Here is a 27,954-nt window from a genome sequence, read left to right as displayed (position 1 = left end):
GTGTGATTTTCTCCTGTTAATCTGTCTCATGACAGTTTAATTCTCAGGCCAGCGGAAGCACCTAGAAGGGCAGAGGAAAATGTCTTCCTTTCTGACACAGGGAGATTTATTCCAGGAGTCAGGGGTGGTTAAACATTAGGAAAGCTATGATGAACTTAAGTGAATATCCTAAAAGGGTAATTTTAAAGATACTAAAAAAATAAATCTGACAAAAGTCCACTTTAATACATGATTAAAAAAACCTCTCTTAGCAAGTGAGGGTCCACGTATGAACATAATAATGACTTTCCCAAAACTCTTCGTAAAGTCAATCAGTGACTCATGGAGGGGGATCAGAAGCTGGTCGAAGTAGGGGTCTGGGTGAACCGGGAGACGCCGGGTTTTAACGCGGTGTGTTCTTTCTGAGCAAATCCGCAGATGCGGCGCGTAAATTCCAGCACTTCCGGGGGAGGGCACAGCTCGCGGGTAGAGCGCGTGCTTAGCGTGCACGGGGTCCTGGGTTCCTCCCTCAGTACCTCCATGAAAAAATAAAAATTAAAAAAAATTAAATAAAATCACAGACCGTCCCCCCAAAATAAATAAAGTGGGGGAAAGAAGCCCGGCGCGTCGGGTCGCGCAGGCGCCCCCAGCAGCGGCTGTGACGCAGCCCTCCCGGAGCCCGGGGCCTTCCCCGGAGGTGACACGCGTGTGAGCCGGGCCCCGCGGACGAGGGCCGTCCCCGCTGCCCGCTCTCCCCTTCGGCTTGTTGCCTTACGCTAAATGCATTATTTTAAAAATAACGGCCAACAAAACTACCCCTCTCCCCACCACTTTCTCAGGAAAAAATTTTTCCCGTATCTTTGTTTACAATTTCCAATGCTTTTACAATCACCGTTAACATTCTTAAAGTGTGAAATACGAGCATGGACTAAAACCTGACACGCTCATCGGAAAAGGCAGGTCCTCCGCAAGAACACCACGTTCCGAGTTTACAGACGGGGAAGCGGGGGCTCCCGGGGCCGGCACGTGGCCGTGCTCGCGGGGAGGGGCGCGGCGGTGCCCCCGCAGCCCCGCTGCCGCCGCCCCCGGCGTGTGCCCCCCATCGGGCCAGTGGATAAACGTGCGGGCCCGGCGAGCGGGCCGTCGCTGGGAAGCGGGGCCTCGCTGCTCTGTCCCGGGGAGCTCAGCCCTCCGGTGGGGCCGCCGGTGGGGGCAGGGGGCGGGGTGCGCGCCCGGGCTGCAGACCCCTGGACCCCGGGGCGGGCGGCGCGGCGCCCGCAGCGCCCTCCGCCTCTCCGCGGAGCGTTGCCCAGCCCTGTCGTCGGAGACCGAGGGCCCGCGGGCCTCCCCGCGGGGCCGCGCCGCAGGGGGCGCGCCCGAGGCCGCGGGCCGGCGCGGGGCGGGCGCTGGGCGGCCCGGGGCGGGGACCCGAGCGCGGCCGGCCCTGCCTCCGCGCGGCCTCCTGCGCGCGCCCCTGCCGCCCGGCGCCCGGCACATGGAGGCGGCCGAGGAGCCCGCGCCCGGGCCGGGAGGCCGGCGGCCCCGCCGCGCGCCGCGCTGCCTGCCGCTGGCCGACCTCCGACGGGAGCTGCGGGCGCTGCTCTTGCTGGCGGGCCCCGCGGTGAGTGGGTGCGCGGGGGGCGCCTCGGCCCGAGGCCGGTGCCGTGTGTCCGGGGGCGGGGCGGGGGGCCCGGGGCCCGGGGCCCGGAGCCGGGCGGGTCTCCGCGGGCGCCCGGGGCTGCGCTCTGGCGCAGCTGGGGCGCCGCACCCGCCCGCCTGCGGGCTCCCTGCGCGACGCCTGTCCGGGCGAGGGTTCCCGCGCGGGAGCACTCTGAAGGCTAGCAGCGTTGGGGCGCTCGGGGCTCTGGGGTGTCTCGAGGCCGGGAGGACGACGGGGAACTGTCTCTCTCAGATTTCCATCTTCGGAACGATGTCTTCAGAGTTACCTCGAGTCCACCCCTGCGCGAGGAAGCCAGAGGCGTCCTGTTTGTCGCGCGCTCCCCTCCCCCCAGTCACTGTGTTCAAAAGTTTAACGTGTGGTTGTCTTTCGGGTTGAGGGTTTTTCTTATCATTCGTACAGGGCCCTTTCTGCATTGCCTGTTCATAAGTAACGCGGGTTTTAAAAACCACAAGAACCACATATTATATAACCCTGTCCTCCCGCTGGTCGGGGTGGTTTTCAAGCCAGCAGAGCAGGGTGGGAGAGCCCTTTAGGTGGAGAAGAGCGCAGTGCGGTTTTAAGGTAAGAGCCTTTCCGCACCTGCAGAGGTGAAGGGGGGTGGGTGTGACCTGGCTGTTTGTGGGATCATGTGATACCCACCGTGGTGTACCTGCCAGAACACATAAGTAATGCCAGGGACCATGCCGTGACATGAGGATCCATCTGGCGGGAAGGAGTTTGTGCAGCGGGAAGGAACACCTGGTTTGGAGCCTCACTAGGTGAGGCCCAGTTTCCTGCTCAGATCTCAGAAGGTGGGTTAGGAGACAGCTCTGTGAACTTGAGTGGTCTGGTGACCTGCCCCAGCCTCTGCTTACTTGCCCATGAGGACGACGATAATGCCCGCTTTGACCCCAGCTCTCCCGCAGAGCTGCTGTGAGTAAGGTCTCCGCAAGGCTGTTCCTGCCCTAATACTACCCAAAGTCAGTCAGTCAACATGGTAGCTTTCTGGGACCCAGCTCGTCCCAGGGCAGGTGCCTGTCTCTGCTGGCTCTTGCTGTGACCTGGTCCCCTTGAGGTAGGGGACCTTTCGGTCTCCAGGGATGACCACTAAGCTGATGTGCTGGCTGCCACACCCTCTACGTACAGACACACGTGTATACACGCATATGACGGTGTTAATTACAAATGTGACATACAGTCCTTGCAGAAAAGATGGCAGACCAAGACGAACCGAAGGAGGATTCTCTGCGATGTCAACAAATGTAATGTCAGAGTTCGGAGCAGAGAAAGGTTTATTGCAGGGCCAGGCTGTGTGCAGCGTGGCTGAGGGCGTGAGAGGGATAGAGAGCCTGGGCCCAGACTCAGGGCGCCTGTTTCCATCTGTGTGGGGAAAGGAACACCCGGGAGGGAGCTCCGAGGACTTCTAGGGCTGCAGGGCAGAAGGACCAGCAAAGGCGCCCCGGTGGCAAGGGCGTCCGGAGAGACCGGCTGACTGCAGTCAGGACACAGAACACGTGGACTGTGGTCTGACTTTTATCCCCTAGGCAGTGGGTAAAGCCTTAGCAGGGAGAACTTAGTGACATTGTGTAAGATTCAGCAGAGGCATGTTGCTAGAGGCAGAGAGAATCTAGGCTGGAGGTGGTGACTGGAGAAGACCGTCCATCCGGGAGACGTGTCAGGGGCTCATGGATGTGAGGGCCGAGTGTTCTGTGATGGGCTGGTGGGCAGAGGAAACCTGGGTGGGAGTGGTCCAGGCCCCTCCTGCTCTCCTCCACATCCTCCCCAGGGCCGGACTGTCTCCCTGCAGTGTCTTTACCTGCCCCCCACGACCGCTCCCAGCCCCCGAACGGTCTCTCCTCTTTTCAGCTCAAGCTGCCAAAACGCCCCACGTGGCACCATCAAACTGCTCTTCAGATGCACATTGGAGCTTGTCACCCCCTCTCCCCAGTCCCGTGCCTGCCTGTTCACCATTCAGGTTCCAGCTGAGTTTCATTTCTCCCAGAGCCTTCGGTGACTCCGAGGCTGGGCTGTCACAGCTCCTGTTTCCCTCATGGTACCCATCCCGTATGATTAGCTGTGCCTTTGCGTGTGGCCCATTCTTCCCTGCAGTGCTGTGGGTCCCCTGGGGCAGGCCTGGAGGGATGGAGTTCATCCCACTTCTGTACCCCTGTGCTGGGTGCACTCTGTGCTCCGAAGATGCTGATGGGAGGTGAGCATTTGCGAGTCAGGTGACCGGGTCCTCGCTGCACCTGCCGACCAGCTGCATCCCCGGGGCTGGCTGTCTAGTCTGCTTGCCTGCGCCTGCTCCCAGGCACATGACGCCTGGCCGGCTCCCGCCAGTGCTGGCCTCCCCTGCCAGTGGTGAGCTTTCCGGCACCCCTGGGATGGGGGTGAAGACATGGCCCCTGCAGAACTGCACTGGTACACACACCAGGTGTCTTCATCCCCGCTGCCCCTCCGGCGTCTGGCCCTGGAGCGCACCCTTCCAAAGCTGCCGGGTGATGAGAGTCTTGTTCATTGCTGCCCGGCCAGAAAGTGAGCAGGGGCTCTGTGACAAGAAGGAGAGGCAGGTACAAGGTCAGTCTGGTCTTTTCTCTTGCCCGCTCGACTGTCTGAGCCCCAGACCGCAGTCCTGGAGACGTCTGAGGGGCAGACCTGCGTCCGACGGTCCAATTCTCCCGGTGCAGCAGCGTGCTCCATGCCGGGGCAGTCCTGGAGGGTCTGGTCCTTGACTGCCTCATCTCGATGGCATGTGTCAGGGAGTATGTTGTCCCACAGATCCCTCAGCCCCATGGACGTCCCGAGTCTGTCTGTTGAGGTGGGGCCGGGCATTCTCAGCACCCCAAGGGATGCTTCGTGCAGGACTGCAAGCTGCTGCCCAGAGCTCCCCTGGAGGACCTGAAACCAGGATCTGGGAACAAGGGCGTGGTTAGCACCCGCAGTCTGGAGCCGGGTTCTCCCCAGGCTAGGGTTCAGGACGGATCGCTGTGTCCGGCCATTTCAGGGCCATGTTCCTGCCATGACCCGGCCAGGGCTGCCGCAGCTCCAGGCAAGATTGTTTGCTCATCTCACATGGATTAGCTTAACTCAGCTAGACGTCCTGGCCTCGGGTCCAAGAGACTGAACTGTTCCCACCCTCGCCCTGGGCACTCGCCCTAAGAAAATGCCCATCCCCACTTAAGGAAAAAAGACATTCCGCGCAATAGGGTTTGTAACAACAAAACCTGGGAAGTGGCCCAAGGGCCTGACCACTGAGGAGATGGAGCATACTTCTGGGTGAAGCCACGACAAACAGCTTACATGTGGCCTGGGGGGGACAGGGCCCTGTGTTCTAGACATACAGTGTTCCACGGAAAAGGGGAAGACAGATGCGTGACAGTCGTTTTCAATAGTTCATGCACATAAAGGCTTAAAAACATCCTGAAAAGATGTGAAGGTGCTGCTGAGTTTACCCAAAAAAGGGCCCTGTGACCTTTAAAGGGATGTAACTTCACAAAGATGCCAAGTCCACTGGATGGAACCACGGAATGTCTGTAGGGTGATGACAGGGCCTGAGTGGGGGCCTTTCCCGGGTCAGGCCCCTGTGGGGGTGGGGGGCATTGGCTCTAGCTTTAGGTTCTACAGAATTGAGTTTTTCATTCTGATATTTTTTATTTGCACCCCGCCCCACCCCGCCCCCAGCTTTTCATTGTCCCACGTCTTCTGTCTTGTGTTGGCTTACCTTTGGAACCTGGCCTAAACGCGTCCCTTTGGCTGAACAGCAGCAGGCCCCGCTGGAGATGAAAGCGGCCCTTGGCGTCTGCGGTAGTGAGAGGACCGGCTTTCCGTGGGTTGGACGCTGATGTGGAAACTGATGCCCCGCCCCCGCTCGCACGCTCATGCACACACACGCACACACGTTTGAAGATCTGGGCCCACTGGCAGGGTTGCAGCTGTCTCTCCCCAGAGCCTGGAGGGGAGAGCGGGCAGGCATCTGAACTGTCACAGGCAGGGTCCGATCCGGCCCCCACCTGGCGATTTTGGGGTGGCTGCAGCGCTGGCCCGCGCGGGTGAGGATGAGAGTCACTGGGAGCCTCGTCTGAGCTCAGGACCCGGAGTCTGTTCCCTTGAAGGGCTGGGAGGCAGCAGTGCTGGCTGGACCCGCACAGGCTCCTCTGAGCCCCAGGCTGGCAGCTTTGAAAGGGGCACGTGGGGGCAGCCAGGCGTCCTCGGGCACCGGCCCTGTCTCCCGAGGATGCGGATGAGTCCTCGTCGTGGACCGCGCGGGCTTCCCAGGAGAGAGAGGCCTTCCTAGGATGTCCTGGACTCCCCGGGTCTGGCGGGTCACAGGAGGTGGTCTTAAATTAACCGAAGGAAGTAAAGTTAAGTGTCCAAGGTGAAGCTAAAAGTTCCTGGAATTGTGAGAAAGAATGAATAGCTCAGTGTTCCAAAAGCTGCATTTGCCCTCCTCGCTGAGGCGTCGTAGAATTCAGGAATCAGAGGGCTCGGCAGGCTGGAAACGCCGCACGCCGACATCCCGGATCACGCTGGCCTTCCGGGTGGGTGACCACGTTCCTGCCTGCGTGCTCCTCCCTCGGGACCTTCTTGCTGGCTGTCGAAGGCTGTCTTCCTTCCGGCCATCACTAGGACTCTGAGATGACGAGGGGGTTACCCCAGGAGGCAGCCTCGGGAAATTTCAGAGGAAATGTGCATGTGGTCTATGGCCTGAGCACCTAGAGTGAAAAATAAATTTACAAAGCTAGGAAGCTCTCGACACGGGGTTCTGACAGCGGCGGCAAGCGACTGCTATGCTGTTTCTCAAGAAGCCCCCCCAGAAGTTGCTCATTTGCCTGTGAAGGCTGGCAGAGGCTCAGTAAAGCCAGGTTTCTTTAGCTCTGATTGGAGCCTGATTCGGGGAGGGTGGGGGGAACCCCGGAAGGCCCACCCTGCCTGCAGCTTCTTGTTTTCCGTCTCTTCCCAGTTCGTGGCGCAGCTGATGGTGTTTCTCATCAGTTTCGTGAGCTCCGTGTTCTGTGGGCACCTGGGGAAGCTGGAGCTGGACGCTGTCACACTGGCAATCGCTGTACGTATGGGGCTTCCCAGCTCGGAGTTTTGAAAGCCGTCCGTCTTGCTGCCCTTACGGGATGACCACAGTTTGGCATTAAAACGAGACAAGTGTCTTATCTTGCAGTGCTGGGGTCAAAAATCTGAAAGGGGTTTCATTGGGCTCAAATTAAGATGTTGTGGGGGTGGATTTGGCTTAGGGGTACAGCGCATGCTTAGCGTGCACAAGGTCCTGAGTTCCATCCCCGGGACCTCCGTTTAAAAAATAAAATAAAATAATAAAATCAAGGAGTGGGCAGGGCTATTACCTCTCCTTTGCCAGGTAGCCTCAGGTGTTCCCAGGAGCTGGGCCCTGATGGGACGTCTCAGGGGGGCCATTCTTTTGTCTGCCACATCCGCTCATTTGTAATCCGTGGAGCTCTGGGCTCGTAAGAAGGGGGCTGGAGGCTGACTTCACCAGGTGAAGCTCTGATCCCCACCTCCACCCCCCGACTTGTCTGCTGTACCGAGATGCTACTGGAGGATGAAACTGGGGCCCCAGAGTCCAAACCTAAAGTCAGGAGGACCTCCCAATCCTCTCTGTACCCCAGATGTGAGCACCACAACCGGAGAGCTGTCTCTGACCTCAGCTGGGGTGAACTGTGTGGCCAGAGGGCCCTGCCGGCTTGTTGGGCAGCCAGCTAGGTGTTTCTGGGGAGGTGGACTCCATGGCTGTGTGCAGCTGTGTCCCTGTCCTCAGCCTCCCGGGCCCCTGCGAGGCACATATCCACCTCACCCCGGGGACCCACGGGCTTGCCACCTCTGACACCCGCAAGACTGCCCTGCACATGTCCCCTGCGTTTTCACGGCTTGTTTTGCTTTCTGGGGGCAGCATGGACAACCCAGGCTTAATGATCCCTTTTGGTTTCTGATGTTTGGAAATTTGGGGGAACTCAGCAAGCCTCTTGCCGATCCTCTTTGGCCAAGGACGTACAGGAAAGCCGGTGCTTCTGGGCTGGGCCGGTTTGGGCCGCTGTCCGTGGGCACCTCCCCGCAGACTCAGGTGGAGGCAGTAGGTTCCAGGCAGGCAGAGCATCAGAGTCCGGTGTGGACACCCCCTGATTTGAGGGTGCTGCCCGGGGGCCCCGGCATCTCAGAGATTTGCTTCTACGCTCCCAGAGCCCTTCAGGGCATCTCACGGGCCAGGCTTGCTCTCCAGCCAGTGCCACACCCCTGTCCCCTTAAGAAGGATTCGCGTTCCCCTGAACCTGGGGAGCAAAATACTAAGATGTAAGAAAGAAGAAGGCTGTGTGATGCCGCTTAGACTGCCCTCCTCCCCCCGCTGACCCGGCCTTCGGTGCCCGGGCTCCAGGCAGATCGCAGAGTGGCTGCCATGGGGCAGACAGAGAACCTGCCTTCCTGAGTGTCTGGCCCCGCCCCCCGTGTTTATTTCCAGGTAATCAACGTCACTGGTGTCTCCGTGGGATTTGGCTTGTCTTCTGCTTGTGACACACTCATCTCCCAGGTGAGTGGAAGCCCCGGGTCTGGGCCTGCAGGAACCCCACGCGGGCGGAGGGAGGAGTGCCCCAGGGCAACCCTGCCTGTTCCCTTTGAAGTGTGGCCTCCGGTCTCTCAGGCCCGGGGAAGTGACCTTTAGCTGCACTGCTGCCTCATGCTGCATTTTGACAAACGGGATGTTTTGTGAGTCTCTCTTATCACTGCCCGCATCCTTGAGTTCGGTGTGGCCCAGCGGCCCTCAGACATGAGTGTGCGGCAGTCACCCCAGGGCCCCGGCAGCCACGGGCCGGTGAGCGCTGAGTAACTGGGATGAGGAGAGGAAGTGCTTGCCGATGCCAGGGGCGCAGTTGCTGCCTCTGGCTAATTTCAAGCTGCCTAAGATGTCACTGAACACAGAGCTGGGGAGAGATGTGCCTGGTGGGTTTTGGAAGCCAGGGGAGCTGGCTCCAGCCCCCCACCGGCCCTCCCACAGAGTTCTGCTTCCAGAGATCTGGGGCAGCGGGGGGTAGGTTTCCAGGTGATGCAACCCTGACTGTTCATTCATATCACACGGATATGGGGAGCTTTTACGAATTACTGGTATCTGGGACCCACCGGGACCAGTGAAATCCAGATTGATCTTCAGTCTGGCATCAGTGATGTTAAAAATGTGGGGCGGCGGGGGTGCCGTTTCCCTGCTGACGGGGCTGTGTGGCCGTGTGCACGCAGACGTTCGGCAGCCCCAACAAGAAGCACGTGGGGGTCATCGTGCAGAGGGGCGTCCTGGTGCTGCTGCTCTGCTGCCTCCCCTGCTGGGCGCTCTTCCTCAACACCCAGCACATCCTGCTGCTCTTCAGGCAGGACCCGGCCGTGTCCAGGTGAGTGGGAGGGGCCGCGCCCGGTGGGACCAGGCCCATCCCGGCACCAAGGCCAGGGTCAAGGGAGGGGGTTGAGCCTCCTGCTGACTTTCCACACTTGGAGCCTGGGAGCCACACACATCTGGGTGACTTGGAGGGTGAGTCATTTTGGGTGCAGTAAGATTTGCAAACATCCTCTGCAGCCAATGGTAGGTTTTGTTCCCGGTTTTGTGAATCTTGGCCCTGGTTGATCTTAAAATTGCCTGGGTGCCTTTAAGGTCCACCACCATGCCTGGTCTCCATGCACCCCCCCCACACACATTCTGGTTTAATGAATCTGGGTTGCTCCCTGGGCGTCCATGTCTTTCAGAGCTCCCCTGGATGGTTCTAGATGTGCCCCCAGATTGGAGACACACTGGTTTTAGGTCCTTGTGTTGGACCAGTGGCTCTGAATCCAGGGGGCGTTTGGAGTATCAAGAGACATGTCTGGATGGCAGGACTGGTACTGGGGCGTTGCTGCTGGTAGAAGCCAGAGATGCTTCAGAGCATCTTACGACAGCACAGGACGAACCCCCATGGCGAGGATTACGTGGCCACCCCCGGTCCTGGCTCCCAAGACTTGGAGGGGCCAAGAGAGGTCGTTTGGGTTACAGGGTGACAAGCTCTGGGTCCGTCCACACGCCTGCTCCAGCAGTTAGGCCTGTAGACGTGGGAAGAGCCGAGTGTGACAGGCAGTTTTGGGGTATCCTGCCTGCCGCGCCCTTGAAACGGAGACCCTGTCACTTGTTTTCTTCCCGTTGCATAGGCTTACCCAGACCTACGTCACGATCTTCATTCCAGCTCTTCCCGTAAGTCTCCAGGGGGTAACAGGTTCCCTCGCTGGGGTTCCCGGGTGAAAGGCAGCTGTGACACCCTGAGCTCGGGGAACCGGTGCGGGGCTGTGATTCCTCCACGTGGTCTCAGCTCCTTCGAGGAAGCTCGGTTTTAATTGTGCCCACATGTTTGCCCCTGGAGAAACACCAGGATCGAGGGGACCCCGGAGGTCGCCGTCCCCAGCTCCTATGGCAGGAGGGACCTCGGGCTCACCCACTGGAGGGGGTAAATTCTTCCCATCTGGGAGCCCCCGAGGTCCTCACTCTGAGCCTTGAGACCCTTCCTTACTGAGCGTGATCGCTTCGGAGCCCGCGTGAGTGTGCGTGTTTGGCATGGCCGTGCCTGGTCGGGCAACTGCGAAGAGAGCTTCATTCAGTCAGAAGGGGTAGCCCTTTCAGTCTGCGGGGCTGCCATCACCGAGCAGCTCAGACGGGGGCTCACACAGCCCAAGTCTGCTTTCTCACCGTCCTGGGAGTTGGCCAGCCTGAGATCAAGTGTCAGGAGTTGGCTTCCTCTGAGGCCGGTCTCCTTGGCTTGCAGACGCCGCCGCGTCCCGTGGTCACTGCCGGGGCCCCTGCACCCCTGGTGCCTCTTATCTCCCTAGAAGGACACCAGCCCCGGTGCGTTAGGGCCCACGCCAGCGGCCTCGTTATAAATGAATCGCCTCCTTAAAGACTTTGTCTCCAAATACAGGCACTCTGGGCCACAGGGCTTCAGTGTAGGCGTTTGGGGTGCACGCAGCTCAGCCCTTCAAAGTAGTCACCTGGGGGGAGGGCACAGCCCAGAGGCGGAGCGTGAGCTTAGCACGCCTGAGGTCCTGCGCCTCTGTTAAAATAAATAAAAATTAAAATAAAAAAGTGGACTTCTGCCCTCTAAACAGGTGCTGTGGTCTTTCTTGTATCCTTTTGAATCTAACATTTAATTATCCCACTAGACAGGACTTTCGCCTAGTCTGTAAAGGGGGCACCCCCAGAGTTTGTGCAGGGGCTGCCCCCCAGGCCCCAGGGTGGCTTGGATCGTGTGCATCCATAAGACAGACGTTTGGAACTCCCGCCCCTGCCCGCCCCTCCCGAGACGGCCCCCCCCCAGCCCCGCAGCTCCTGGGGAGCAGAGGGCAGTCAGGCGGGGCCCCCAGCTGCCCACCCCGTGGCCAGGCCAGGGTACAGACTGCTCTCTCTCCATCTCCCGCAGGCGACCTTCCTTTACACGTTGCAAGTGAAGTATCTGCTCAACCAGGTAACGCAGGCTCTCCCTTCCCTTCGGTGGGGCTGAGGGAGCGCCCGCCCTTCGGGGCTGGGGCCCTGAACGCAGCGGGGGCCGGGGCGCTCGCGGACGGGGGCCGCGGAGGTGCGTCTCCCTGCGTTGCGCGCAGGGCCTGTGCTGCTGGGACACCTTGTCACCGGCCCTGGAACCTGTTTATCTGCTTCCCGCCTGGAAGCGTCATCCTTGGTGGGAGAGGGCTGATGTTCTCAGCGTTGGCGTCACCCAGCTCCGGGGGGCCGACCTCTCGGCTCAGGTCTGTCTGCAAGGCCCCCCTTTCCCCTGTGGGGATGTGGAAGCCCCCTGTGACGGTACCTCGGTCAGTCGGGACTCCGCGCAGGTGACCGACAGCCACGGCCAAGGCCCGGGGTCAGTAGGTACGGACTCATGGCGCTGGCAGGTGTGGGACCGCCTTCCGTCCCGTGGATCCAGGTGGGGTCCCGGCCACACGGCAGGCTGTCCCGGGCCTGTGTGATGGGGGCAGGGAGGGCGCCGATAAGGACGAAAGCTTCGTGTCTATTTAATGTTCTTAAAAATAAGATACCATCCTAGTAAGAGCCGCACTGTTTCGAATCTCTACTCGTACCAGAGTTATACGCTTGAAACGACGGGGAAGCGGGGGAACTCCGCCCTCGCCCTGGCGGTCTGTCTCCCCGCAGATGTGGGGGCTCCTGCCCGGGTTCTAGTGGGATCGAGTGAGGGGGTTGGTGTGAAGGCCCCTCCCTCTGAGACTTGAAGGCAGAAGCGAAGACCTCGAAGTGGAAGCCCTGAGCTGAGAGGGGTCGGGAGGTGGGACCTGGGTGTGGAGGACGCGTAGGGTCCCCGAGGCGGGAAGGGGGTGGCGTCTAGCCCCGGGGGGGCAGCAGGAGCCCGGTCATGGCCGGGGGTGGGGGGCGGGCTGACCAGGTGCGGCGTGCCGCTGCACCCGTGGCCTCCAGTTTGCTCTGTCTGTGAGTCTGCTTTTTCTGTTTTATTCACTAGTTTGTTGTATTTTTTTAGATTCCACATAGAAGTGACATCATACAGCATTTGTCTTTGTCTAACCTTCTTCACTTAACGTAAAACCCTCCAGGCCCATCCGCGTTGTTGCAGACGGCCTCGCGTCATCCCTGTCGCGGCTGCGTGGCAGCCCGCGTGCACGCACCCCGACGTCTGCATCCGTTTGCGCTTGGGTGGCCCGCACGTCTCGGCTGCGGCGAGCAGCGTGGCTGCGAGCACCGGGGCGCGCGCGTCTTTTCGAGTTAGCGCCTTCCTTCTCCTCAGATCTGTGCGCAGGAGGTCCGGGCGCAGGAGGGGGCTGCTGCTCATACGGTAGCTCTAGTTTCAGTTTTTAGGGAATCTTCATGCCGTTTTCCACCGCGGCTGAACTCGTGTACATTCCTACCAACAGTGCGCGGGGCTCCCTTCTCTCCACGCCCCCCAGCGCCTGTCACTCGCGGTCTGTCGAGGATGGCCGTCCTGACGGGTGCGGGTGGCGCCGCGCCGCGGCCCCGATCTGCGTTCCTCAGGCGGTCAGCGGTGCTGCGCGCCGCGCCCTGGGTCTGTTGGCCGTCTGTATGTCTGCTTTGGAAAAATGTTTGTTCAGGTCTTCTGCACATGTTTTAATCGGGTGGTTTGTTTTCGCTGTTCAGTTGTATGAGCTGTTTATATGGTTTGGATGTTAACTCCTTGCTGGTCGCATCATTAACAAATCCTTTCTCCCGTTCAGTAGGTTGTCTTTTTGTTTTGCCAATGGTTTCCTTCGCTGTGCAGAAGCTTTTAAGTCTAAGTGGGTCCCATGAAAAAATTTTGCTTTTATTTCCGTTGCTTTAAGAGAGAGATCGAAAAAAATACTGCTACAGTTTATGTCAGAGTGTTCTGCCGGCTTTCCTCTAGGAGTTCTGCGGTTTGCAGTCTTACATTTAGGTCTCTCATCCGTATGTGGCGTGACAAAGTGCTCTAATTCCGCTCTCTGACACGGAGCTGGCCAGTTTTCCCGGCGTCTGACAGGTTGGCGATGTTTCCCATCCTTGGAGAAGTGGCCCCCTGTAGGAGACGTCCTGTGTGTCCCCGAAGTGAATCCCTCTTGTCAGCCAGGCTGTATGCCCCGGGGTTCCCCTAAGGGCTACGGGGGCTCCTTCTGTTGTGGGGGCCTTTGTGGGTGGTCTGGTGGGCTTGGCTGGCCCCCAGATCCGGCTGGCTGCCAGGCCCTGCCTCATGCAGAGCCTGCTGGCCCCTGGTGGTTGGGACCGGGTCCTGAGGTAGGTGACTGCAGAACCCCAGGGGTCCCGGGGCTGGTGCTGGCTCACTGGTGGGTGAAGCCAGGTCCTCGGGTTTGTGCTAGACTGTGGGCAGGCAGAGCAGGGTCCCAGAGCTGGTGTTGGGTTGCTGTTGGGCGTGATGGCTGGCGCCTGACACAGTTGAGTCCAGGGTCTGGGGTGTCCCAAAGCTTGTGCTGCCCACTGGGCAGGACGGGGACCCAGCTGGCCCCAGGGCAGGGCTGGCCTGCTGTGGACGGGCTGGGTCTGCAGGCAACGGGATTGTGACTTTTGTGCATCCGGTGTCTGCCCCCTGGTGGGCGAGGCTGGTCCAGAGGCCAGAGCCGGCTTGTGGGGAGGGGCAGGGCGGTGCCTGACCGCTGGTTGGTCGGGGCCGGGTCCTGGCCCTCTGGTGGGGGCCGTGGGATCCGGGGGTCTTCAGGCAGCCTGTCTGCTGATGGGTGTGGCTGTGTCCCCATCCAGTGAGCTGTCTGGGGGCGTCCCAGCACTGGCCTACAGGCTGTCAGGTGGGGCCAGGCCATGGCGCTCATGAGCTGGAGCAGTGAGGTGACGCTGCTGCGGGGTGACACCTCCCCGTGGGGGAAAGTAGCGTTTCCTGTGAGCATCACAGCGGGCTCTGTCCCGGTCTGTTTTCTATGCCAATGCCCCGCGGGACAGGTTTTCACCCCCTAGTCCGACGTCGTTTGACTCTCAGGCCTTAGGTCTTAGTCTGGGATGCCCGGTGGCCTGGCCCTGGGAGCGGAGCCGGAGACCCTCCCCCACTCCAGGGCCCTGGGATCTTCTTGGGTCAATTCCCGACCTTCAGTCTCGGTCCCACCATCCAGGGCGGGAGGCGGCTTGTCCACACCGTTCCATCCTTGCTGGTCCTCGCCCTCTGGTGCACAAGCGACCCCTCTTCCCCCGCTCCTGCTGTGTTTCCGTGGCCAGAACCACATCCTTCACGGCTCGGATGGAGGAGGAGGGGAGGGCGGGGAGGGGAGGTGGGGGTGCCTGTGACGCTGCCACGCCGGCCGCTGCGGGCTGTGTCTGGATGGAAATCGGCAGTCCTGCCCTGGCAGCGTCTCCAGCGTGGCCTCTCCCGTGTCAGGGAATCGTGCTGCCCCAGATCGTGACTGGAGTTGCCGCCAACCTGGTCAATGCTCTCGCCAACTACCTGTTTCTCTATCAGCTGCATCTGGGGGTGATGTGAGTCCACCGCGTCTTGGGACAGGAGCGGGGACGGCCGGTGTGGCTCTCCCAGGGCAGGGGGTAGGGCAGGGTGTCCACGCGGTCTCCTCTGGACCAGGCAGTGGGGTGAGGGGCGCCCCTGCTCCAGAGGAGTCCGAGCTCAGGGCTTGCTGCTGTCGCGGCAGGTGGGGGGCGGGAGGGGCAGAGGACAGGTCCCCCCCTCCACCGGAATGGTCCTTTTCTCCCCAGGGGTTCAGCACTGGCAAATATGATTTCCCAGTTCACCCTGGCCCTGCTCCTCTTCCTCTACATCCTCCTGAAGAAACTGCATCAGGACACCTGGGGAGGTGAGGGCTGCTGTCCGTGATTCCTGGGGAGGCGAGGGCTGCCGTCTGTCTCCCAGCCTGGATGGGGCCTCGCCTCTGCTCGAGCCGCAGCCCGATGGCTGGGCGTGTTGGCAGCGTGTCTGCGTCCCGCCTGCAGGCTGGTCCCTGGAGTGCCTGCAGGACTGGGGCGCCTTCTTCTCGCTGGCCGTCCCCAGCATGCTCATGCTGTGCATTGAGTGGTGGGCCTATGAGGTCGGCAGCTTTCTGAGCGGTCAGTGTGGGGACAGCCGGGGCGGCTTGGGGCTGGCGGGGCCCGTTGGAGAGCAGGGCGTCAGCGGTCTCTCTCCTGCAGGCATCCTTGGCATGGTGGAGCTGGGGGCCCAGTCCATCGTGTACGAGCTGGCTGTCATTGTGTACATGGTGAGCATCTGAGGGCATCTGAGCTGCTGGCTGTTCCCCATGAGCGGCCCTGAGAGTCAGCATAGGTGTTCACAGCGCTGATGACTCGTGCGGTGACTGATGAAAGTGCACTCCATCCCCGAGCCTGGGAGGGTCTTCAGCCGCGATGGGGCCTCCCTGTGAGCTGGGGGGCCCTGGGGGGGCGCTCCAAAGGGCATGGACACTGCTGGTCCCCTGAACCCTAACACAGTTCAGATCTGAAGGATGTGACCTGATGGCCCCTCGCCAGACACGCAGACTCTTTTCCAGGAGCCATGACAAAACGCCGTGGGGACAGGTGGGGCGTAAAGGGGATGGCGCTGGGTGGGGGCGGGAGGGGCTGAGCTCCGCCCCCACCTGGGGCTGCTGTCTCTGACAACCCAGGGGACCACTCCTGGGTGCGACCCCCAAGAAATGAAAGTGGGGTCTCGAGCAGATGCTTGCACCAAAGTTCGCAGCAGCACCGTTCATGATGGCAGAAAGGCAGGAGCGTCCCACGTGTCCACGGCGGGGGGTGGGGACCCCAGACGTGGGCTGTGCACACAGCGGGGTATTCAGCCCCAGAAAGGAGGACGTCAGGACGTCCCGGAGGAGATCCCTGGTCGTTAGAGACTTTCCTTTGACTGTATTTTACTGAAAACCTTACCTGGATATCCTGAAGTGCCTTCTCCTCCACAAGTGCCACTGTGGAGTTACAGCTGGGTGGGGCGGGGGACGCAGAAAGGGGGTGGAAGTGCGGGGAGGCCTGGGCCTGGACGTGCGCCGTGGTGCGTGTCTGTACGTCTAACACTTAGACCCGCCTTGCTGTTGGTTAGGTTTTAAAAGCACAGACACGATGCAGTTCCTGTTTTCCTTAAGAATCATTCTCCTGCGGACCTACGCTTTCCGTTTTTGCTTTTTTCTACTCTCGGCAGAATCTTTTAACCGTTTATCACTGCGACACTTCTCACATTTTATGAATCGTTTGTATTTCAGTAAGTTCAGTAACTGTATCTAAATCACATGGTACACAGTGTTTCATTGCATGTCATGTAATTTTTTAAGCCAGTCTCCTGCTGCTGAATATTTAGTTTATTTCCTGTTTTGATATTATTAACAACACTTCAGTGACCTTAGGGAAAATAGCTTTGCATACTTGCCTGGTCATTTCTTTAAGATAAGGTCCTAAAAGTGAAATTTAAGGACAGTTTTAGGTCTTCTGCACAGTGTCGTATACTGTCTGACAGGTTTACAAGAATTTACATTTATGTTTCTCTCTAAGCTCACCAAAGGTTTACGTTTTGCCCCGTTTCTTGGCTCTGTCCCTGTCTCTGCAGTCCGTTTTCAGATACCACCCATTGTTCAAGTAGCGTCCTTTGTAACTGTTCTCCCCCTGGAATGAGGGTGTCTGGCCTCTTTAATGTCCTTTATTCTTTACTGAAGCACAGTTGATTTACAAGGTTGTGTCAGTTTCAGGTGTACATCCACGTGGTTCAGTTATACACACATCTGTATTCTTTTCCAGATTCTTTTCCATTGTATGTTATTATAAGAAATCAAATATAGTTCCCTGTGCTACACAGTAGGGCCTTGTTGTTTACTTTATAAATGGTCATGTGTATCTGCTAATCCTAAACTCCTGATTTATCCCTCTCCCACCTCTTTCCCCTCTGGTAACATAAGTTTGTTTTCTATGTCTGTGAGTCTGTTTCTTTTTTGTAAATAAGTTCATTTGTATCACTTTTTAAGATACGACATATAAGTGATACCATATGATATTTGTCTTTCTCTTTCTGGCTTATTTCACTTAGTATGACGGTCTCCAGGTCCATCCATGCTGTTGCAAATGGCACTATTGCATTCTTTTTCCTGGATGAGTAGTATTCCACCATATAGATCACCACATCTTCTGTATTATTATGGCTGATCTCTATGGAGCAGGTGCTCCATGTGAGGCACTCTTCTAAGGGGTCAGCATGGGCTTACTAAATCCCCACGGCAACCTGGAAGGGAGGCTCTTGCACGAGGTCCCTTTTACAGGTGGAGCAGCTGGGGTCTGGGGAGGGTCAGTGACGTGCATGGGGTTGCACAGCTGACAGAAGGCTGAGCCAGGGTTTGAATCCAGGCCTCCTGGCTTCAGAGTTCCCCTTCCTACCCGCAGGGCTGCTTCCCTGAGTCCCCATCAGCACCACCCCCTCCTCACTCAGGGTATCACCACTGGCAGCTTGGTGCGTGTCTTCCTGTTTCCTTAAGTTCCTTTTATCCCACATCTTTTGGTGAAAACAGAGGCCACCGTTTTAGGACTCTGTCTTCTAAACTTGACCCCTGCAGGACTTTCAGAGCAGACCTAGGGTGAGCTCCTGGACTCCATGCCCCACACCCAGGGACATGGTCGAGTGGGGCCTCCCTTCGCCAGCTGGAAGCCCAATGTATGAGGCGGGTCACAACCTGGGTTTCCAGGCCCCCTGTCTTAGCAGATGAGGCTTCTCAGAACTTTTAGGGCCAGGTTTTACCCCGTAAGTGTGAGGAACCACCTCCCAGGTTCCCGGGGAGGGGATGCTTGAGGCTCAGGACCACGGACGGGGAGGCCAGGCCCTCCCTCCCAGTTCCCCTGTCAGGGTTCCCCCTTTGTTTCAGATACCGACGGGCTTCAGCGTGGCCGCCAGCGTCCGCGTGGGGAACGCCCTGGGGGCCGGGGACATCGAGCAGGCCAAGAAGTCCTCTGCTGTCTCCCTGCTGGTCACAGGTGTCCAGACGCTCGGCGATGCTCCCTCAGCCCGAGCCCCGAGCCCTGAGCCCCAGGCACCCTCCCTGCAGACCCCCTTCTCACCGTGCCGCTTCTTCTGCCGTTTCGCCTCCAGAAGCCTTTGCCGTGGGCCTCTGCGTCCTGCTGTTAAGCTGTAAGGAGCTCGTGGGTTACATCTTCACCGCAGACCGGTGAGCGCTGAGATTTTCCTGGGATGAGACTCTGTGGCGGAGAAATGTCGGGGGGGGGGCTGCCCTCACCCCAGGGCTCCTGGGGCTGTTGCCTGTTGGACGGTGCCCGGGTCACTGGCAAGATCAGACGCTCACAGTTGTTACCTGGGAAGAAGTGATGAGATTCAGGGCTAATTTATAACCTATAAGCCCCCGGGTGTGTGTCGGTGGCCACGTATGCTTCTAGTGGTTGGGCGCTCACGTGTTTTGAGGGAGGCTCCTGTTTGGTACCACCGCCTATGTCTTCAGAGGAAGCCCGCTTGCCCGGGTGAGTCCGCTCCGGGCCTTGTGGACTCCGTTTGGTTGGTGTGGCCGCTTTTGCCAGTGAGGCCGGGCCATCCTGGGGGGCAGACGTCTTGTGTGGTGGGTGCCCTCACTCTGGGCTCATTCATCAGCAACGACAGAATGCATAGTTGCCTTTTCCTTCATGGATTCAAAAAGCAGGTGGCGTGGACAGAACCATCTTTCACCACCTGTTCTTAAGGCATCTGTCTTCTGTCATCTTTCAGCCGCTGCCATTTTGCTTTGGGGAGAAAAAGGTGTTTAAATGTCCTTCAGTGCAGAGCAAGTGGGAGGCAACCAGAGATCATTCTCTTCTTCAAAGGGAATTGGTTTATCAGAAGTGCGTCCTGCACTGATGGCTTCAGTGGGAACATGGTAGGAGTCTGATTCCTGTATCTGTCCACTTCTGGAGAGTGTACAAAGCAGGAAGAAGAATGAACAACAAAAGGCCCACAAACTGTATCTTTGATAAAATTAGGAGACATAGAAAGGTCACAAACTCATGATTTGGGAGCTGGCCAGGCTCAGGCTGGAACTGGCAGGACTGAGGACAGATGCCAACAATGACACGATGCCTGACCCGTTCAAAGGGGGAAAAGGGAGAGCATCTGTTTTTAGAGCCAGAAATGGGGAAATTACTGAAAGGCCATAATTTTCATAAAACATAAGAAACTAGTTTTCACAACTTTTTAAAAAATTGAAGTGTAGTCAGTTATGATGTGTCAATTTCTGGCCACACACATACATACATAGATTTTCATATCCTTTTTCATTAAAGGCTATTATAAGATATTGAATATAGTTCCCTGTAGTTTGTACAACTTTTGCAAGTAAATTTAAAAATCTGGAAGGAATGAATAATTTTTTAGGAAAATAACATATCAAAACTTATGTTGGAAAACATAAGTGGTCTAAATAGACTGATTTCCTTGGAAGAAATAAGAAAAAAAATTACAAATTTTTTTTTATTGAAGTGTAGTTGATTTAGAATGTTAGTTTCAGGTGTACAGCAAGGTGATTCAGTTACACATATAAGAAGAAAATTTTAAATTTCAAAAAGCACCAACTCCAGAGGGTTCCAAAGGAGAGTGTTTTTTTTGTTTGTTTGTTTTTGTTTTTTTTTGAAGTACTGTCACTGTACAGTGTTGTGTCAGTTTCTGGTGTATGCCATCATGTTTCAGTCATACATCCCAAGCAGAGTTTTATAAAACCTTTGAAACGTGGGTAACGCCAATGCTGCTTTAACTGTTGCAGAGCACAGAGGAGGGAAAAAACCTCCTCATTCTGTTTCTGAAGCAAGTATGATACTGGTACCAAAATCTGATGAAGTTTGCACATAACAAGAGAATGCGGGGGAGGGCGTAATTCAGGAGCAGAGTGTGTGCCTAGCAGCCATGAGGTCCTGGTTCAGTCCCCAGCACCTCCATTAAAAATAAACAAATAAAAACCAAATTATCTCCCCCCAAATATTTTTTTAATTAAAAAAAAAAAAAGAAAAGCCACAGACCAACCTGATTAACATCAATTATAAAATCCAAAGTGAAATCTTAGAATTCAACAGCATACCGTGTTGTGACAGTTTCTGGTGCACAGCATCGTGATGCCGTTACACATATACGTGCATATGCATATACATATATTCAGGTTCTTCTCAGTTACGGATTATTAGGGAATATTTCCTCAAACTTGTGAGACACAGTGGACTGTTGGCTTCCTCTGTGGGCTGAGAAACAGCAGGCTTGTCCCCACAGAGGCTGTTGGCCGGATGCCTGAGAAGCGGGGACCCCCTCCGAGCATCGCCGTCACGGGGAGCGCCCTGGCCCTCCGCCCCATCTGTCTCCTGGTCACCATCTGCCTTGTCTCCCAACAGAGAAATCGTCGCTCTGGTGGCGCAGGTGGTTCCCATTTACGCCGTCTCCCATCTCTTCGAAGGTCTGGCCGTGAGTACTGGGCCGTGGTTCCTTTGCAGGCTTTTGAGATCCCTGCGCTTCTCCTGACGCAGGTAGTTCCCTAGGGAAGGGGCCGTCCCCCCCCGCGCCCACCCGCCAGACCAGGGTGAACGTCCACGGCCCTGGGGGCCCGGCGGCCTCCTCACCGCCTGCCCCGTCCGCAGTGCACGTGCGGTGGCGTCTTGCGGGGCAGCGGGAACCAGAAGGTGGGCGCCGTTGTCAACGCCGTCGGGTACTACGTGGTCGGCCTCCCCATCGGGATTTCACTGATGTTCGCCGCCGGCCTCGGAGTGATGGGTAAGCCGGACCGGTGGGCAGGCAGAGCCGAGCTCTCCCGGGCCGGGAAGGGCTGTCAGGGCACATAGACTGTCTCTGAGCTGTGCCCCCGGGATTCTGGGGGCTTCCATGTCCCTTCTGTGTGGGGCAGAGGCTGCAGGGGCCCAAGGCTGCAGGTGGGGCCCTGCTGTGCCGAGCGGTGGGGCGGGGCAGGGGTGCATTTCCACGGAGGGGACTTGATCAGAGCAAGGTGCGTTCTCCTTATCTCCCCGCTGGCTCAAGTTCTCACGTCCTCCATGTTGGTGCCAGCAGGGCTGCTAAGGGAGCCTTCGGAAATGCACCTTGTGGCCCCAGTCCTGCCCTTGGGTGAGCCCCCCACCCCCGTCGTAGCCTGGGCAGCCCGCAGGGTCCAGGGAGGGTGCCTGCGGAGGGGGTGACCTTGGTCACCGTTCTGCAGCCTCCACCTCCTGTGGGGGTGGGATGCGTGTGAGCAGCACAGAGGGCAGGCAGGGTTGGGGGGGCAGTTCATCACCTTCCTGCATTTGGAGGGAAGAACCTAATTCTCGGAATCTGAAATCACCAGCACGAATCTTTGAAAGAGAAGGGAAACAAGTGCCCGCCCAGCATCGACTCCTAAGACAATAACCCGGAGCACAGCGGTGGTTAATCCGTGCTTGTCTTAAGCCTTGCGCATGTTGTCTTTGGGTGAAGCAAGGACAGGGTTCGTTTTTCTCCATCGGGACTTGGCGAGCTCAGAGGCGATGAGACGCCATCTGATACCCAGACTGAACTTCCAGTTCCAAGTGTCTCGTTACGTTGTACCTTTTCTTCAAGTTCAATAATATTTTAATGAAAAATATGGGAGATATTCAAAGAATGGAGCTGCCAATGCAAAGTTCACTGGTGCAGAAAATTATTTAGCTGAGTTTCTGGCTTTATTCCTGTTCTGGATTTGCCAGGGGCATAGCTAAGGGAAACAGGAGAGGAAGCCACTTATATATAAAAATACAGGTCCATCTCTGTCCCAAGGGCTGTGCTAGGCCCACTCGGTCATGTAACAAAAATGTATCTACTGTGTGCAAAGTGGAGGGAGCTAAGAGTCACTGCAAAGAAAAGTTGGGGGACAAACTTCCAGGGATAAAATAAACAAGCCCTGGAGAGGCAACGTGCAGCACGGGGACTGGAGTGACAGAGCTGTGCTGTCTGCTTGCGGGGGTGGGGGTGGGGTGGGGAGGGGCACAGCTCAGCGGGAGAGCCTGTGCTTAGAGTTCCTGGTTCCGGGCTCGGTCCCCAGGCCCTCCATTAAAAACAGGAGGAAAAAAACCCAAAGAAAAACGCCCCACAGTTCTGTAGTGTGCATCTGAAAGTCGCTATGAGAGCAGAAATTAAAAGTTCTCATCGTAAGAAAAAAACCTGTAACTGTGTGAGGTGACGGATGTTCGCTAGACTTACTGTGGAGGCCGTTTCCCAGTAATACAGATACCGAACGTACCTGAAATAGTAACGTAATGTGTCGACTGAGGTATCAGAAGAATGCAGCGGACTGTCGGGGGTGAGCGCCCGGGAGAAGGCGGCCGCCGCTGCCTGCACTGGCGGGCCCTGAGTGTGTGCGCCCTCTGGCAGGGAGTGCAGTGCACCCACTCAAGGTGCCGGGCGGCCGCGGGGCTCCTGGGCGGCTCCAGCGCATCATGACGGCCATCGCAGGTCCCCGAGAGGCTCTTCTTTCCTGCTTCTTTTTTTTTTTTTTTTTAAATATTACTCAAGAAACCCAAGCTTCAAACCCACTGTGGTTTCTTTCTTTCTTTCTCTTTCTTTCCTTCCTTCCTTCCTTCCTTCCTTCCTTCCTTCTTTCTTTCTTTTCTTTTCTTTCTTTTCTTTCTTTCTGTGGATTTTTTTAACCCTTTTATTGTGGCATGAGTCCTGTACAGTAAACTACACATATTTCAGATGTACGATTGATGAATTTTGATAGACGTGTGCGCCTATGAAACCACCACCACAATCACGACGGCTAACATTTCCATCACTCCCCCAGACGTGCAAGTTTCAAATTCCCAATTTACCCCTTCCCACCCCCTTTACCCGCTGGTAACCATAAGTTTGTTCTCTGCATCTGTGAGTCTCTTTCTGCTCTGTAGATACGTTTTTTTGTTTGTTTTTATTTTTAGATTCCACATATAAGTGATATATGGTATTTTTCCTTCTCTTTCTGGCTTACTTCACTTAGAATGACGATCTCCGGTCCATCCATGTTGCTGCAAATGGCATTATTTTATTCTTTTTTATTCTCTTTTCAATTGCCTTTTGAAAGTCTTTAAAAATTTTCTTTTTGCCCAACTTTTATTTTTATTTTACTTTTTGGGGAAAGGTAATTAGGTTTACAGACTGAGTAATTTTAATGGCGGTCCTGGGGCTGCAGGCTTTTCAGACACACAGGCCCCTGGGTCCTGCCCCGCTGCTCTGATAATCACCCCGTTAGCACTCCTAGGTGAGTCAAACAGTAATCTTTTCAGTAGTGTAGTGAAATCCCTGGAAATCTCACCCGTAACTTTCAAATTACCGCTGAGGACAGCCGGTTACGTTCAGTTTCAGGCGGTCGGGGTGGGCTTCCAGTTCCCGTGGCGTGGGAACGTGGGTCTGGAAGAGGAGGCCCCTTACAGGAAGGGCAGGTCATCACCAACTTGACTGCTGAGAATCAGGCTGATCACGCCTGGAAAATGTGATACCAAGGGGCAGAGCTGTAAAATCTACAGCGAATCCAGCCCCTCAGCCTGCAAACCCAGCCCCGTGGCCTCGCCCACACCTGTGGACATGAACGAAGCCCAGCCAGATAGGACAAGCGACGGCTCTTGCCACGGCTCCTGCCCCCTGCAGGGGCCCAGAGGCAGGCGGAGCGGCGGGACGGACTCGCGGTGGGAGAAGGAGGGGCTCAGGGCTGTCTTGGGGGAGGCTGGTGGCCGGCTGACCGGAACTGGGGGTCCTGTGTGATTGGTCTGGGGCCTGTCTGCCTCGCTCTGGCTGGTCCTGAGTTGGAAGCAGGGACGACAGTTAGGGAAGCTGTCAGTTATTGGTCAAAGCCTGGCCACGTGGGGCCGACCGTTGCAAAAGTTACTGTTAGTTTCCTGGGTTGCCCGTAGAGACGAGTGGCTGGCTTCCTGGGCTGGCTGTTAGAAATGAGGGGCTTGGTCTCCTGGGCAGGGGGCTGCAGGTTGTGGGTCAGGGTTCTGCTTGTATATGTGGTCTGGCCGCTGTCCGTCGGTGTATCTGTCTCTCTGTCTCCCCTCTGGAGGTCGACCTGCTCTAGGAAAACCAGAGACTCACCACTTGGAGACTGGCTAGTCATCTTCATCCGTTTCTCTCGGATGTCCCTTCCCACAGGTGACACCTCTTGGTTGCAGATCAGGAAGAGGCTGTTTAGGAAGGTGTGGGGAGGCGGCCATAACCTGCTGGTGGTGGAACCCCTGCAATACCGCACCCCGTCTGCGTGGGGCAGGCAGAGCCTAGTCCTGGGGCTGAAATCCCTAGAAGCAAGGCCTTCCAGCTGCTAAGTCACAGGGGACAACTGGCGTGTCCCCCACGGACCGGACCATTCGACTCTGAAGACTAGTGGAAGCACCTCTGGCCAAGGGAGCGCAAGTGTTTCTGGAAGTTTTGCTAATTTTAAAGAGATGACGGTGATCCTGTGAACTTTTCCAGAAGATTGTGGGTGATAAGGACTGTGCAGTTTTTTTTTAAATTGAAGCACAGTTGGTTTACAACGTTGTGTTAGTCTCAGGTGTACGGCATGGTGGTTCAGTTATACACATATATTATTTTTCAGATTCTTTTCCACTATAGGTGATTGCAAGCCATTGAGTCTAGTTCCCCGTGCTGCACAGTAGGTCCTTGTTTATCTGTTTTCACAGAGTAGCATGCATCTCCTGATTTATCTCTCCCCCACTCCCCTCTGGTAACCATACATTTCTTTTCTATGCATCTGAGTCGGTTTCTGTTTTGTCAATAAGTTCATTTGTATCATTTTTTTTAGACTCCACGTATAAGTGACATCATACGGTATTTTTCTTTTTCTGTCTGACTTACTTCACTCAGTGTGATCATCTCTGGGGTTCAGTCTGGGGGCCTGGATGAGGCGGTGGCGGACACTGAGGTTGCTTCAGTGTTGTGGCTATTGTCAATATTGCTGCTATGAATGCTGGGGTGCGTGTATCCCTTCAAATTGGAGTTTCCTCCAGATAAATGCCCGGGGGCAGGATGGCCGGATCGCGTGGTAAGTCTGTTTTCGGCTTTGCAAGGAGCCTCCGTGCTGCTCCCACAGGGGCTGCACCAGCCTGCACCCCCACAGCAGTGCAGGCGGGCTCCCTCTTCTCCACGCCCTCTGCAGCAGTTGCCGTTTGTGGACTTGTGAATGATGGCCATTCCGGGCAGGCTGCTTTGGATTGTGGGTCAAAGTTCTTTTTTCGTGTATGGTCTGACCATGGTCCGTTTCTTAATTCGGTATCTCAGTTACCCTTGGAGTTTCTGATTCTGCCATTGGGTCAAAAACCCCTTGTCACTTGGGGTCTCCACCCATGTCCTGTGTGGGTTTATGGGGCAGAGTCTGTATGAGACTTTGAGATCTACAAGGCTACCCCCAAGCTCCCATCCCCTGGAGCCTCTCCTGTGTCGTCATCCCCGTGGGTAGCCCTGCCCCGGGAGCGACTGAGGTCCGGGCCAGAGCAAGTCACATCCTGCAGGAAGCTCTGAGGGCGGGAGCCAGTCCTTTCGTTGGATGGTGACGTCTGCATTTTTAAAGGGGTAGTCCCCTGGGAGGTGGCCTCCCAGAACCTTCTGGAAACCGAAGGAGAACGCAGGGTAGAGGTTTCTGCTCACCGTGGGCCACAGCTCAGCCATGAAAGCAGGCTCACAGACGTGAGAGACGGACCCCCCCGGGGCAGCTGGTTTTGCAGCGAATGAACGTCCATTAAATATTTCTTCTTCCAGGCCTGTGGTCCGGGATCACCGTCTGTGCCATCTCCCAGGCTCTGTGTTTCCTAGTCTTTATTGCTCGACTCAATTGGAAAAGCGCCTGTGAGCGGGTAAAGCGTGCCCCCGGCCGTCCCCTCCTGGAAAACACACAGACCCAGCTGTGCCCCCTCTTTCTCTGCCTTATTTTGGAAGCTGCTTTTCTCCTTTATTGTGAATCCAACTTTTTTGGTCATGGTTGTTTTAATTCAGATGCGAAGGGCCGGGTTCCCCTTTGTTTATTCGTCGAATAGGAAAACAGGGGTTTCTTTTCCTCCGGCGCCCAGTGCCGGAAGAGCCCATTTCCAGACGAGGTGTAGAGCAGGACAGGAAGGCGGGGCGCACCACATTCACCCTGATACTGTGTCTTATGTTCCCCCAGTTCACGAAGATACCAGTGGGCGCCTTTCCTCTCTAGACGTTTATTTGGGGGGGGGGTGAATTAGGTTCACTTGTTTAACAGGTGTGGGGATTGAACCCGGGACCTTGTGCACGCTAAGCATGTGCTCTACCCCTGAGCTGTGCCCTCCCCCCCGTAAACTTTCTCAGGTCAGCGTAGGATGGGAAGGTAGGTGATGGATGAAAGATGAAGGGAGAGGAAGGTGGGATTCTGCAGGGTCCTGGTCCCCACCTTCCCCAGCAAGTGAGCCCTCATCAGCCGCTAGGAAAGATGAGTCCCTCCGTGTTAACTGGAGAAGCTCCCGCGTTACGTGTCAGTGAAAGAAGGTGGCTTGGTTTTCCCTGAACTGGGGAGCCGGGCCACGTGTTTTCTCAGCAGCTGGGGCAGCCTGTGGATTTGCTTCCTCTTGTCTTCCAGGCTCAGGTACATGCCAATTTGAAGCTAAACGTGGCCCAGGACGGGACTTCTGCTCTCTCTCAGGATCCACTTTACCCAGGTATGGCCTTCCTGCTTCTGCTCCTGGGCCTGTCTGGGTGGTCCCAGAGCCACCATCTGTGGGACTCAGCCAGATTAGCCGTGCCGAGCTCCCACTCAAATAGGGCAGTAACACTTCAGAAACAAATGGTAAGCAACACCCAATTTGTGGTGAACAGAGGCGAAGCCTGCTTGCTTCGCCTGCAGACACAGACCTGCTCCCCGAGGTGACCAGAGGCTGCAGGCAGCCAAGGCAGCACTCATGCAAGCACATGGGCTGCTTTCCTTGTGCTCAGCATCATCCGCAGTCCTGAGACTAAACCTGGGTCTGGGTCACGAGCCTGCCTGGTCCCTAGCAGGCCCGCTGATGCGAAGGCTGGCGTCTCTCCTCAGCGCTGTGAACGGCCTTTCTCCTCCACCGGCCTTATTCTCCTGAAATGCTGACTTGCTGGGTGCTGGCCCCTGGAAATTTCCCTGAAGACTCTTCACCTAAAAGCTCCCTCATTCGTGCAGTGACGTGGTGGGGCAGAGCCCCTGCAGTGCACAGGCAGCACTCTCAGATCTCTCATTATCCGTAGCAACGGCTTCCTGAACTAACATTCTCCCAGCCAGTCACATACGTGTTTCTCCTTTTTTGCTGAAGTTCCTTTCTCCCCAGGGGGACCTGAAAACCATGGAGGCATTTTGATGAGAGATGTTGAAATAAAAGAGGAGACTCAGTTGGATCAGCAGGTGCCCCCGGCGGAGTGCCTCCAGGTTCGTCCCAGGACCTCGTCCCCGTTGTCTGGGAAGCAGCTGGCGCTGCGGCGCGGGCTCCTGCTCCTGGGGGCCCTTTCCATCTTGCTGCTGGGGATTTTAGTGAGGGTATGTGTCCGAATTCAGTGATGTGCAAGAGGGAGAGCGAGTCAGGTCAAGGGAAACTTTTGAGCTTACAAACAAATAATTCGTAGGCCCGACGGTGGTAGTTCTTTTCAGTTACTGTTATTCACCTGTGGATTTCAAGAAGGGAGCGTCCAAAGATATATTTTCTGATGAAAAGGAACTAAGGTAAAAACTACGTGCTAGTCCAGGACAACGTCTGGAAGATTCCATCCACCACTGTTCCAGTCGGGGACCACTGTGTACTGGCTGCGTCGACGAATGCCTGCTATTTCTTCCACTTACTGTTTATGTAGACACAAACCCATATACCGAGTGCTTAAGGATTCTTACTCTCTGAATTATTTAAAATATATTTTACAATCTCTTCCCTCGTGCCTTAGAGGATTATTCAACGGGAA

The 27,954-nt window shown here is 56.5% G+C and overlaps 2 protein-coding genes across 3 annotated transcripts in view; both read left to right on the top strand.

Moving 5' to 3' along the window:
- Window positions 1-1,467: 1,467 nt before the first annotated feature.
- On the top strand, window positions 1,468-27,921 carry LOC102507382 (multidrug and toxin extrusion protein 1). 2 transcript variants are annotated; one of them, XM_032498942.1, is made up of 17 exons: window positions 1,468-1,600; window positions 6,600-6,701; window positions 8,118-8,186; window positions 8,888-9,036; window positions 9,821-9,863; window positions 11,080-11,124; window positions 14,494-14,591; window positions 14,823-14,920; window positions 15,057-15,170; window positions 15,252-15,319; window positions 17,954-18,062; window positions 18,178-18,253; window positions 20,445-20,514; window positions 20,688-20,820; window positions 25,780-25,874; window positions 26,618-26,696; window positions 27,333-27,921. In XM_032498942.1, exons 1-17 carry the CDS (start codon window positions 1,475-1,477, stop codon window positions 27,557-27,559), a joined length of 1,701 nt encoding a protein of 566 aa, XP_032354833.1. In that variant the 5' UTR covers window positions 1,468-1,474; the 3' UTR covers window positions 27,560-27,921. The 2 variants fall into 2 exon arrangements, with proteins under 2 accessions (XP_032354833.1, XP_032354834.1); XM_032498943.1 differs by lacking the exons at window positions 25,780-25,874; window positions 26,618-26,696; window positions 27,333-27,921 and adding an exon at window positions 21,383-21,564.
- Window positions 27,333-27,954, top strand: part of LOC102507118 (multidrug and toxin extrusion protein 2-like) — a 38,109-nt gene continuing 37,487 nt past the window's right edge. The window contains exon 1 of the mRNA XM_032498941.1: window positions 27,333-27,430. The gene's annotated coding sequence lies outside the window, so the exon portion shown is untranslated. The remainder of the gene's footprint in view (window positions 27,431-27,954) is intronic.

This window comes from Camelus ferus, chromosome 16 (assembly GCF_009834535.1).
Source record: "Camelus ferus isolate YT-003-E chromosome 16, BCGSAC_Cfer_1.0, whole genome shotgun sequence".
NCBI classification, from domain to species: Eukaryota; Metazoa; Chordata; class Mammalia; order Artiodactyla; family Camelidae; genus Camelus; species Camelus ferus.
The sequence above is the reverse complement of the archived record's forward strand: the minus strand, read 5'-3'. Positions and strand labels throughout refer to the sequence as shown.

Excerpts from the sequence above, each read along its gene's own strand:
- LOC102507382 (XM_032498942.1), top strand. The coding sequence starts at position 1,475 with ATGGAGGCGGCCGAGGAGCCCGCGCCCGGGCCGGGAGGCCGGCGGCCC. Across the intron at positions 8,187-8,887 it reads GTGACACACTCATCTCCCAG|ACGTTCGGCAGCCCCAACAA; the intron begins GTGAGTGGAAGC and ends GTGTGCACGCAG. Across the intron at positions 15,320-17,953 it reads TGGCTGTCATTGTGTACATG|ATACCGACGGGCTTCAGCGT; the intron begins GTGAGCATCTGA and ends CCTTTGTTTCAG.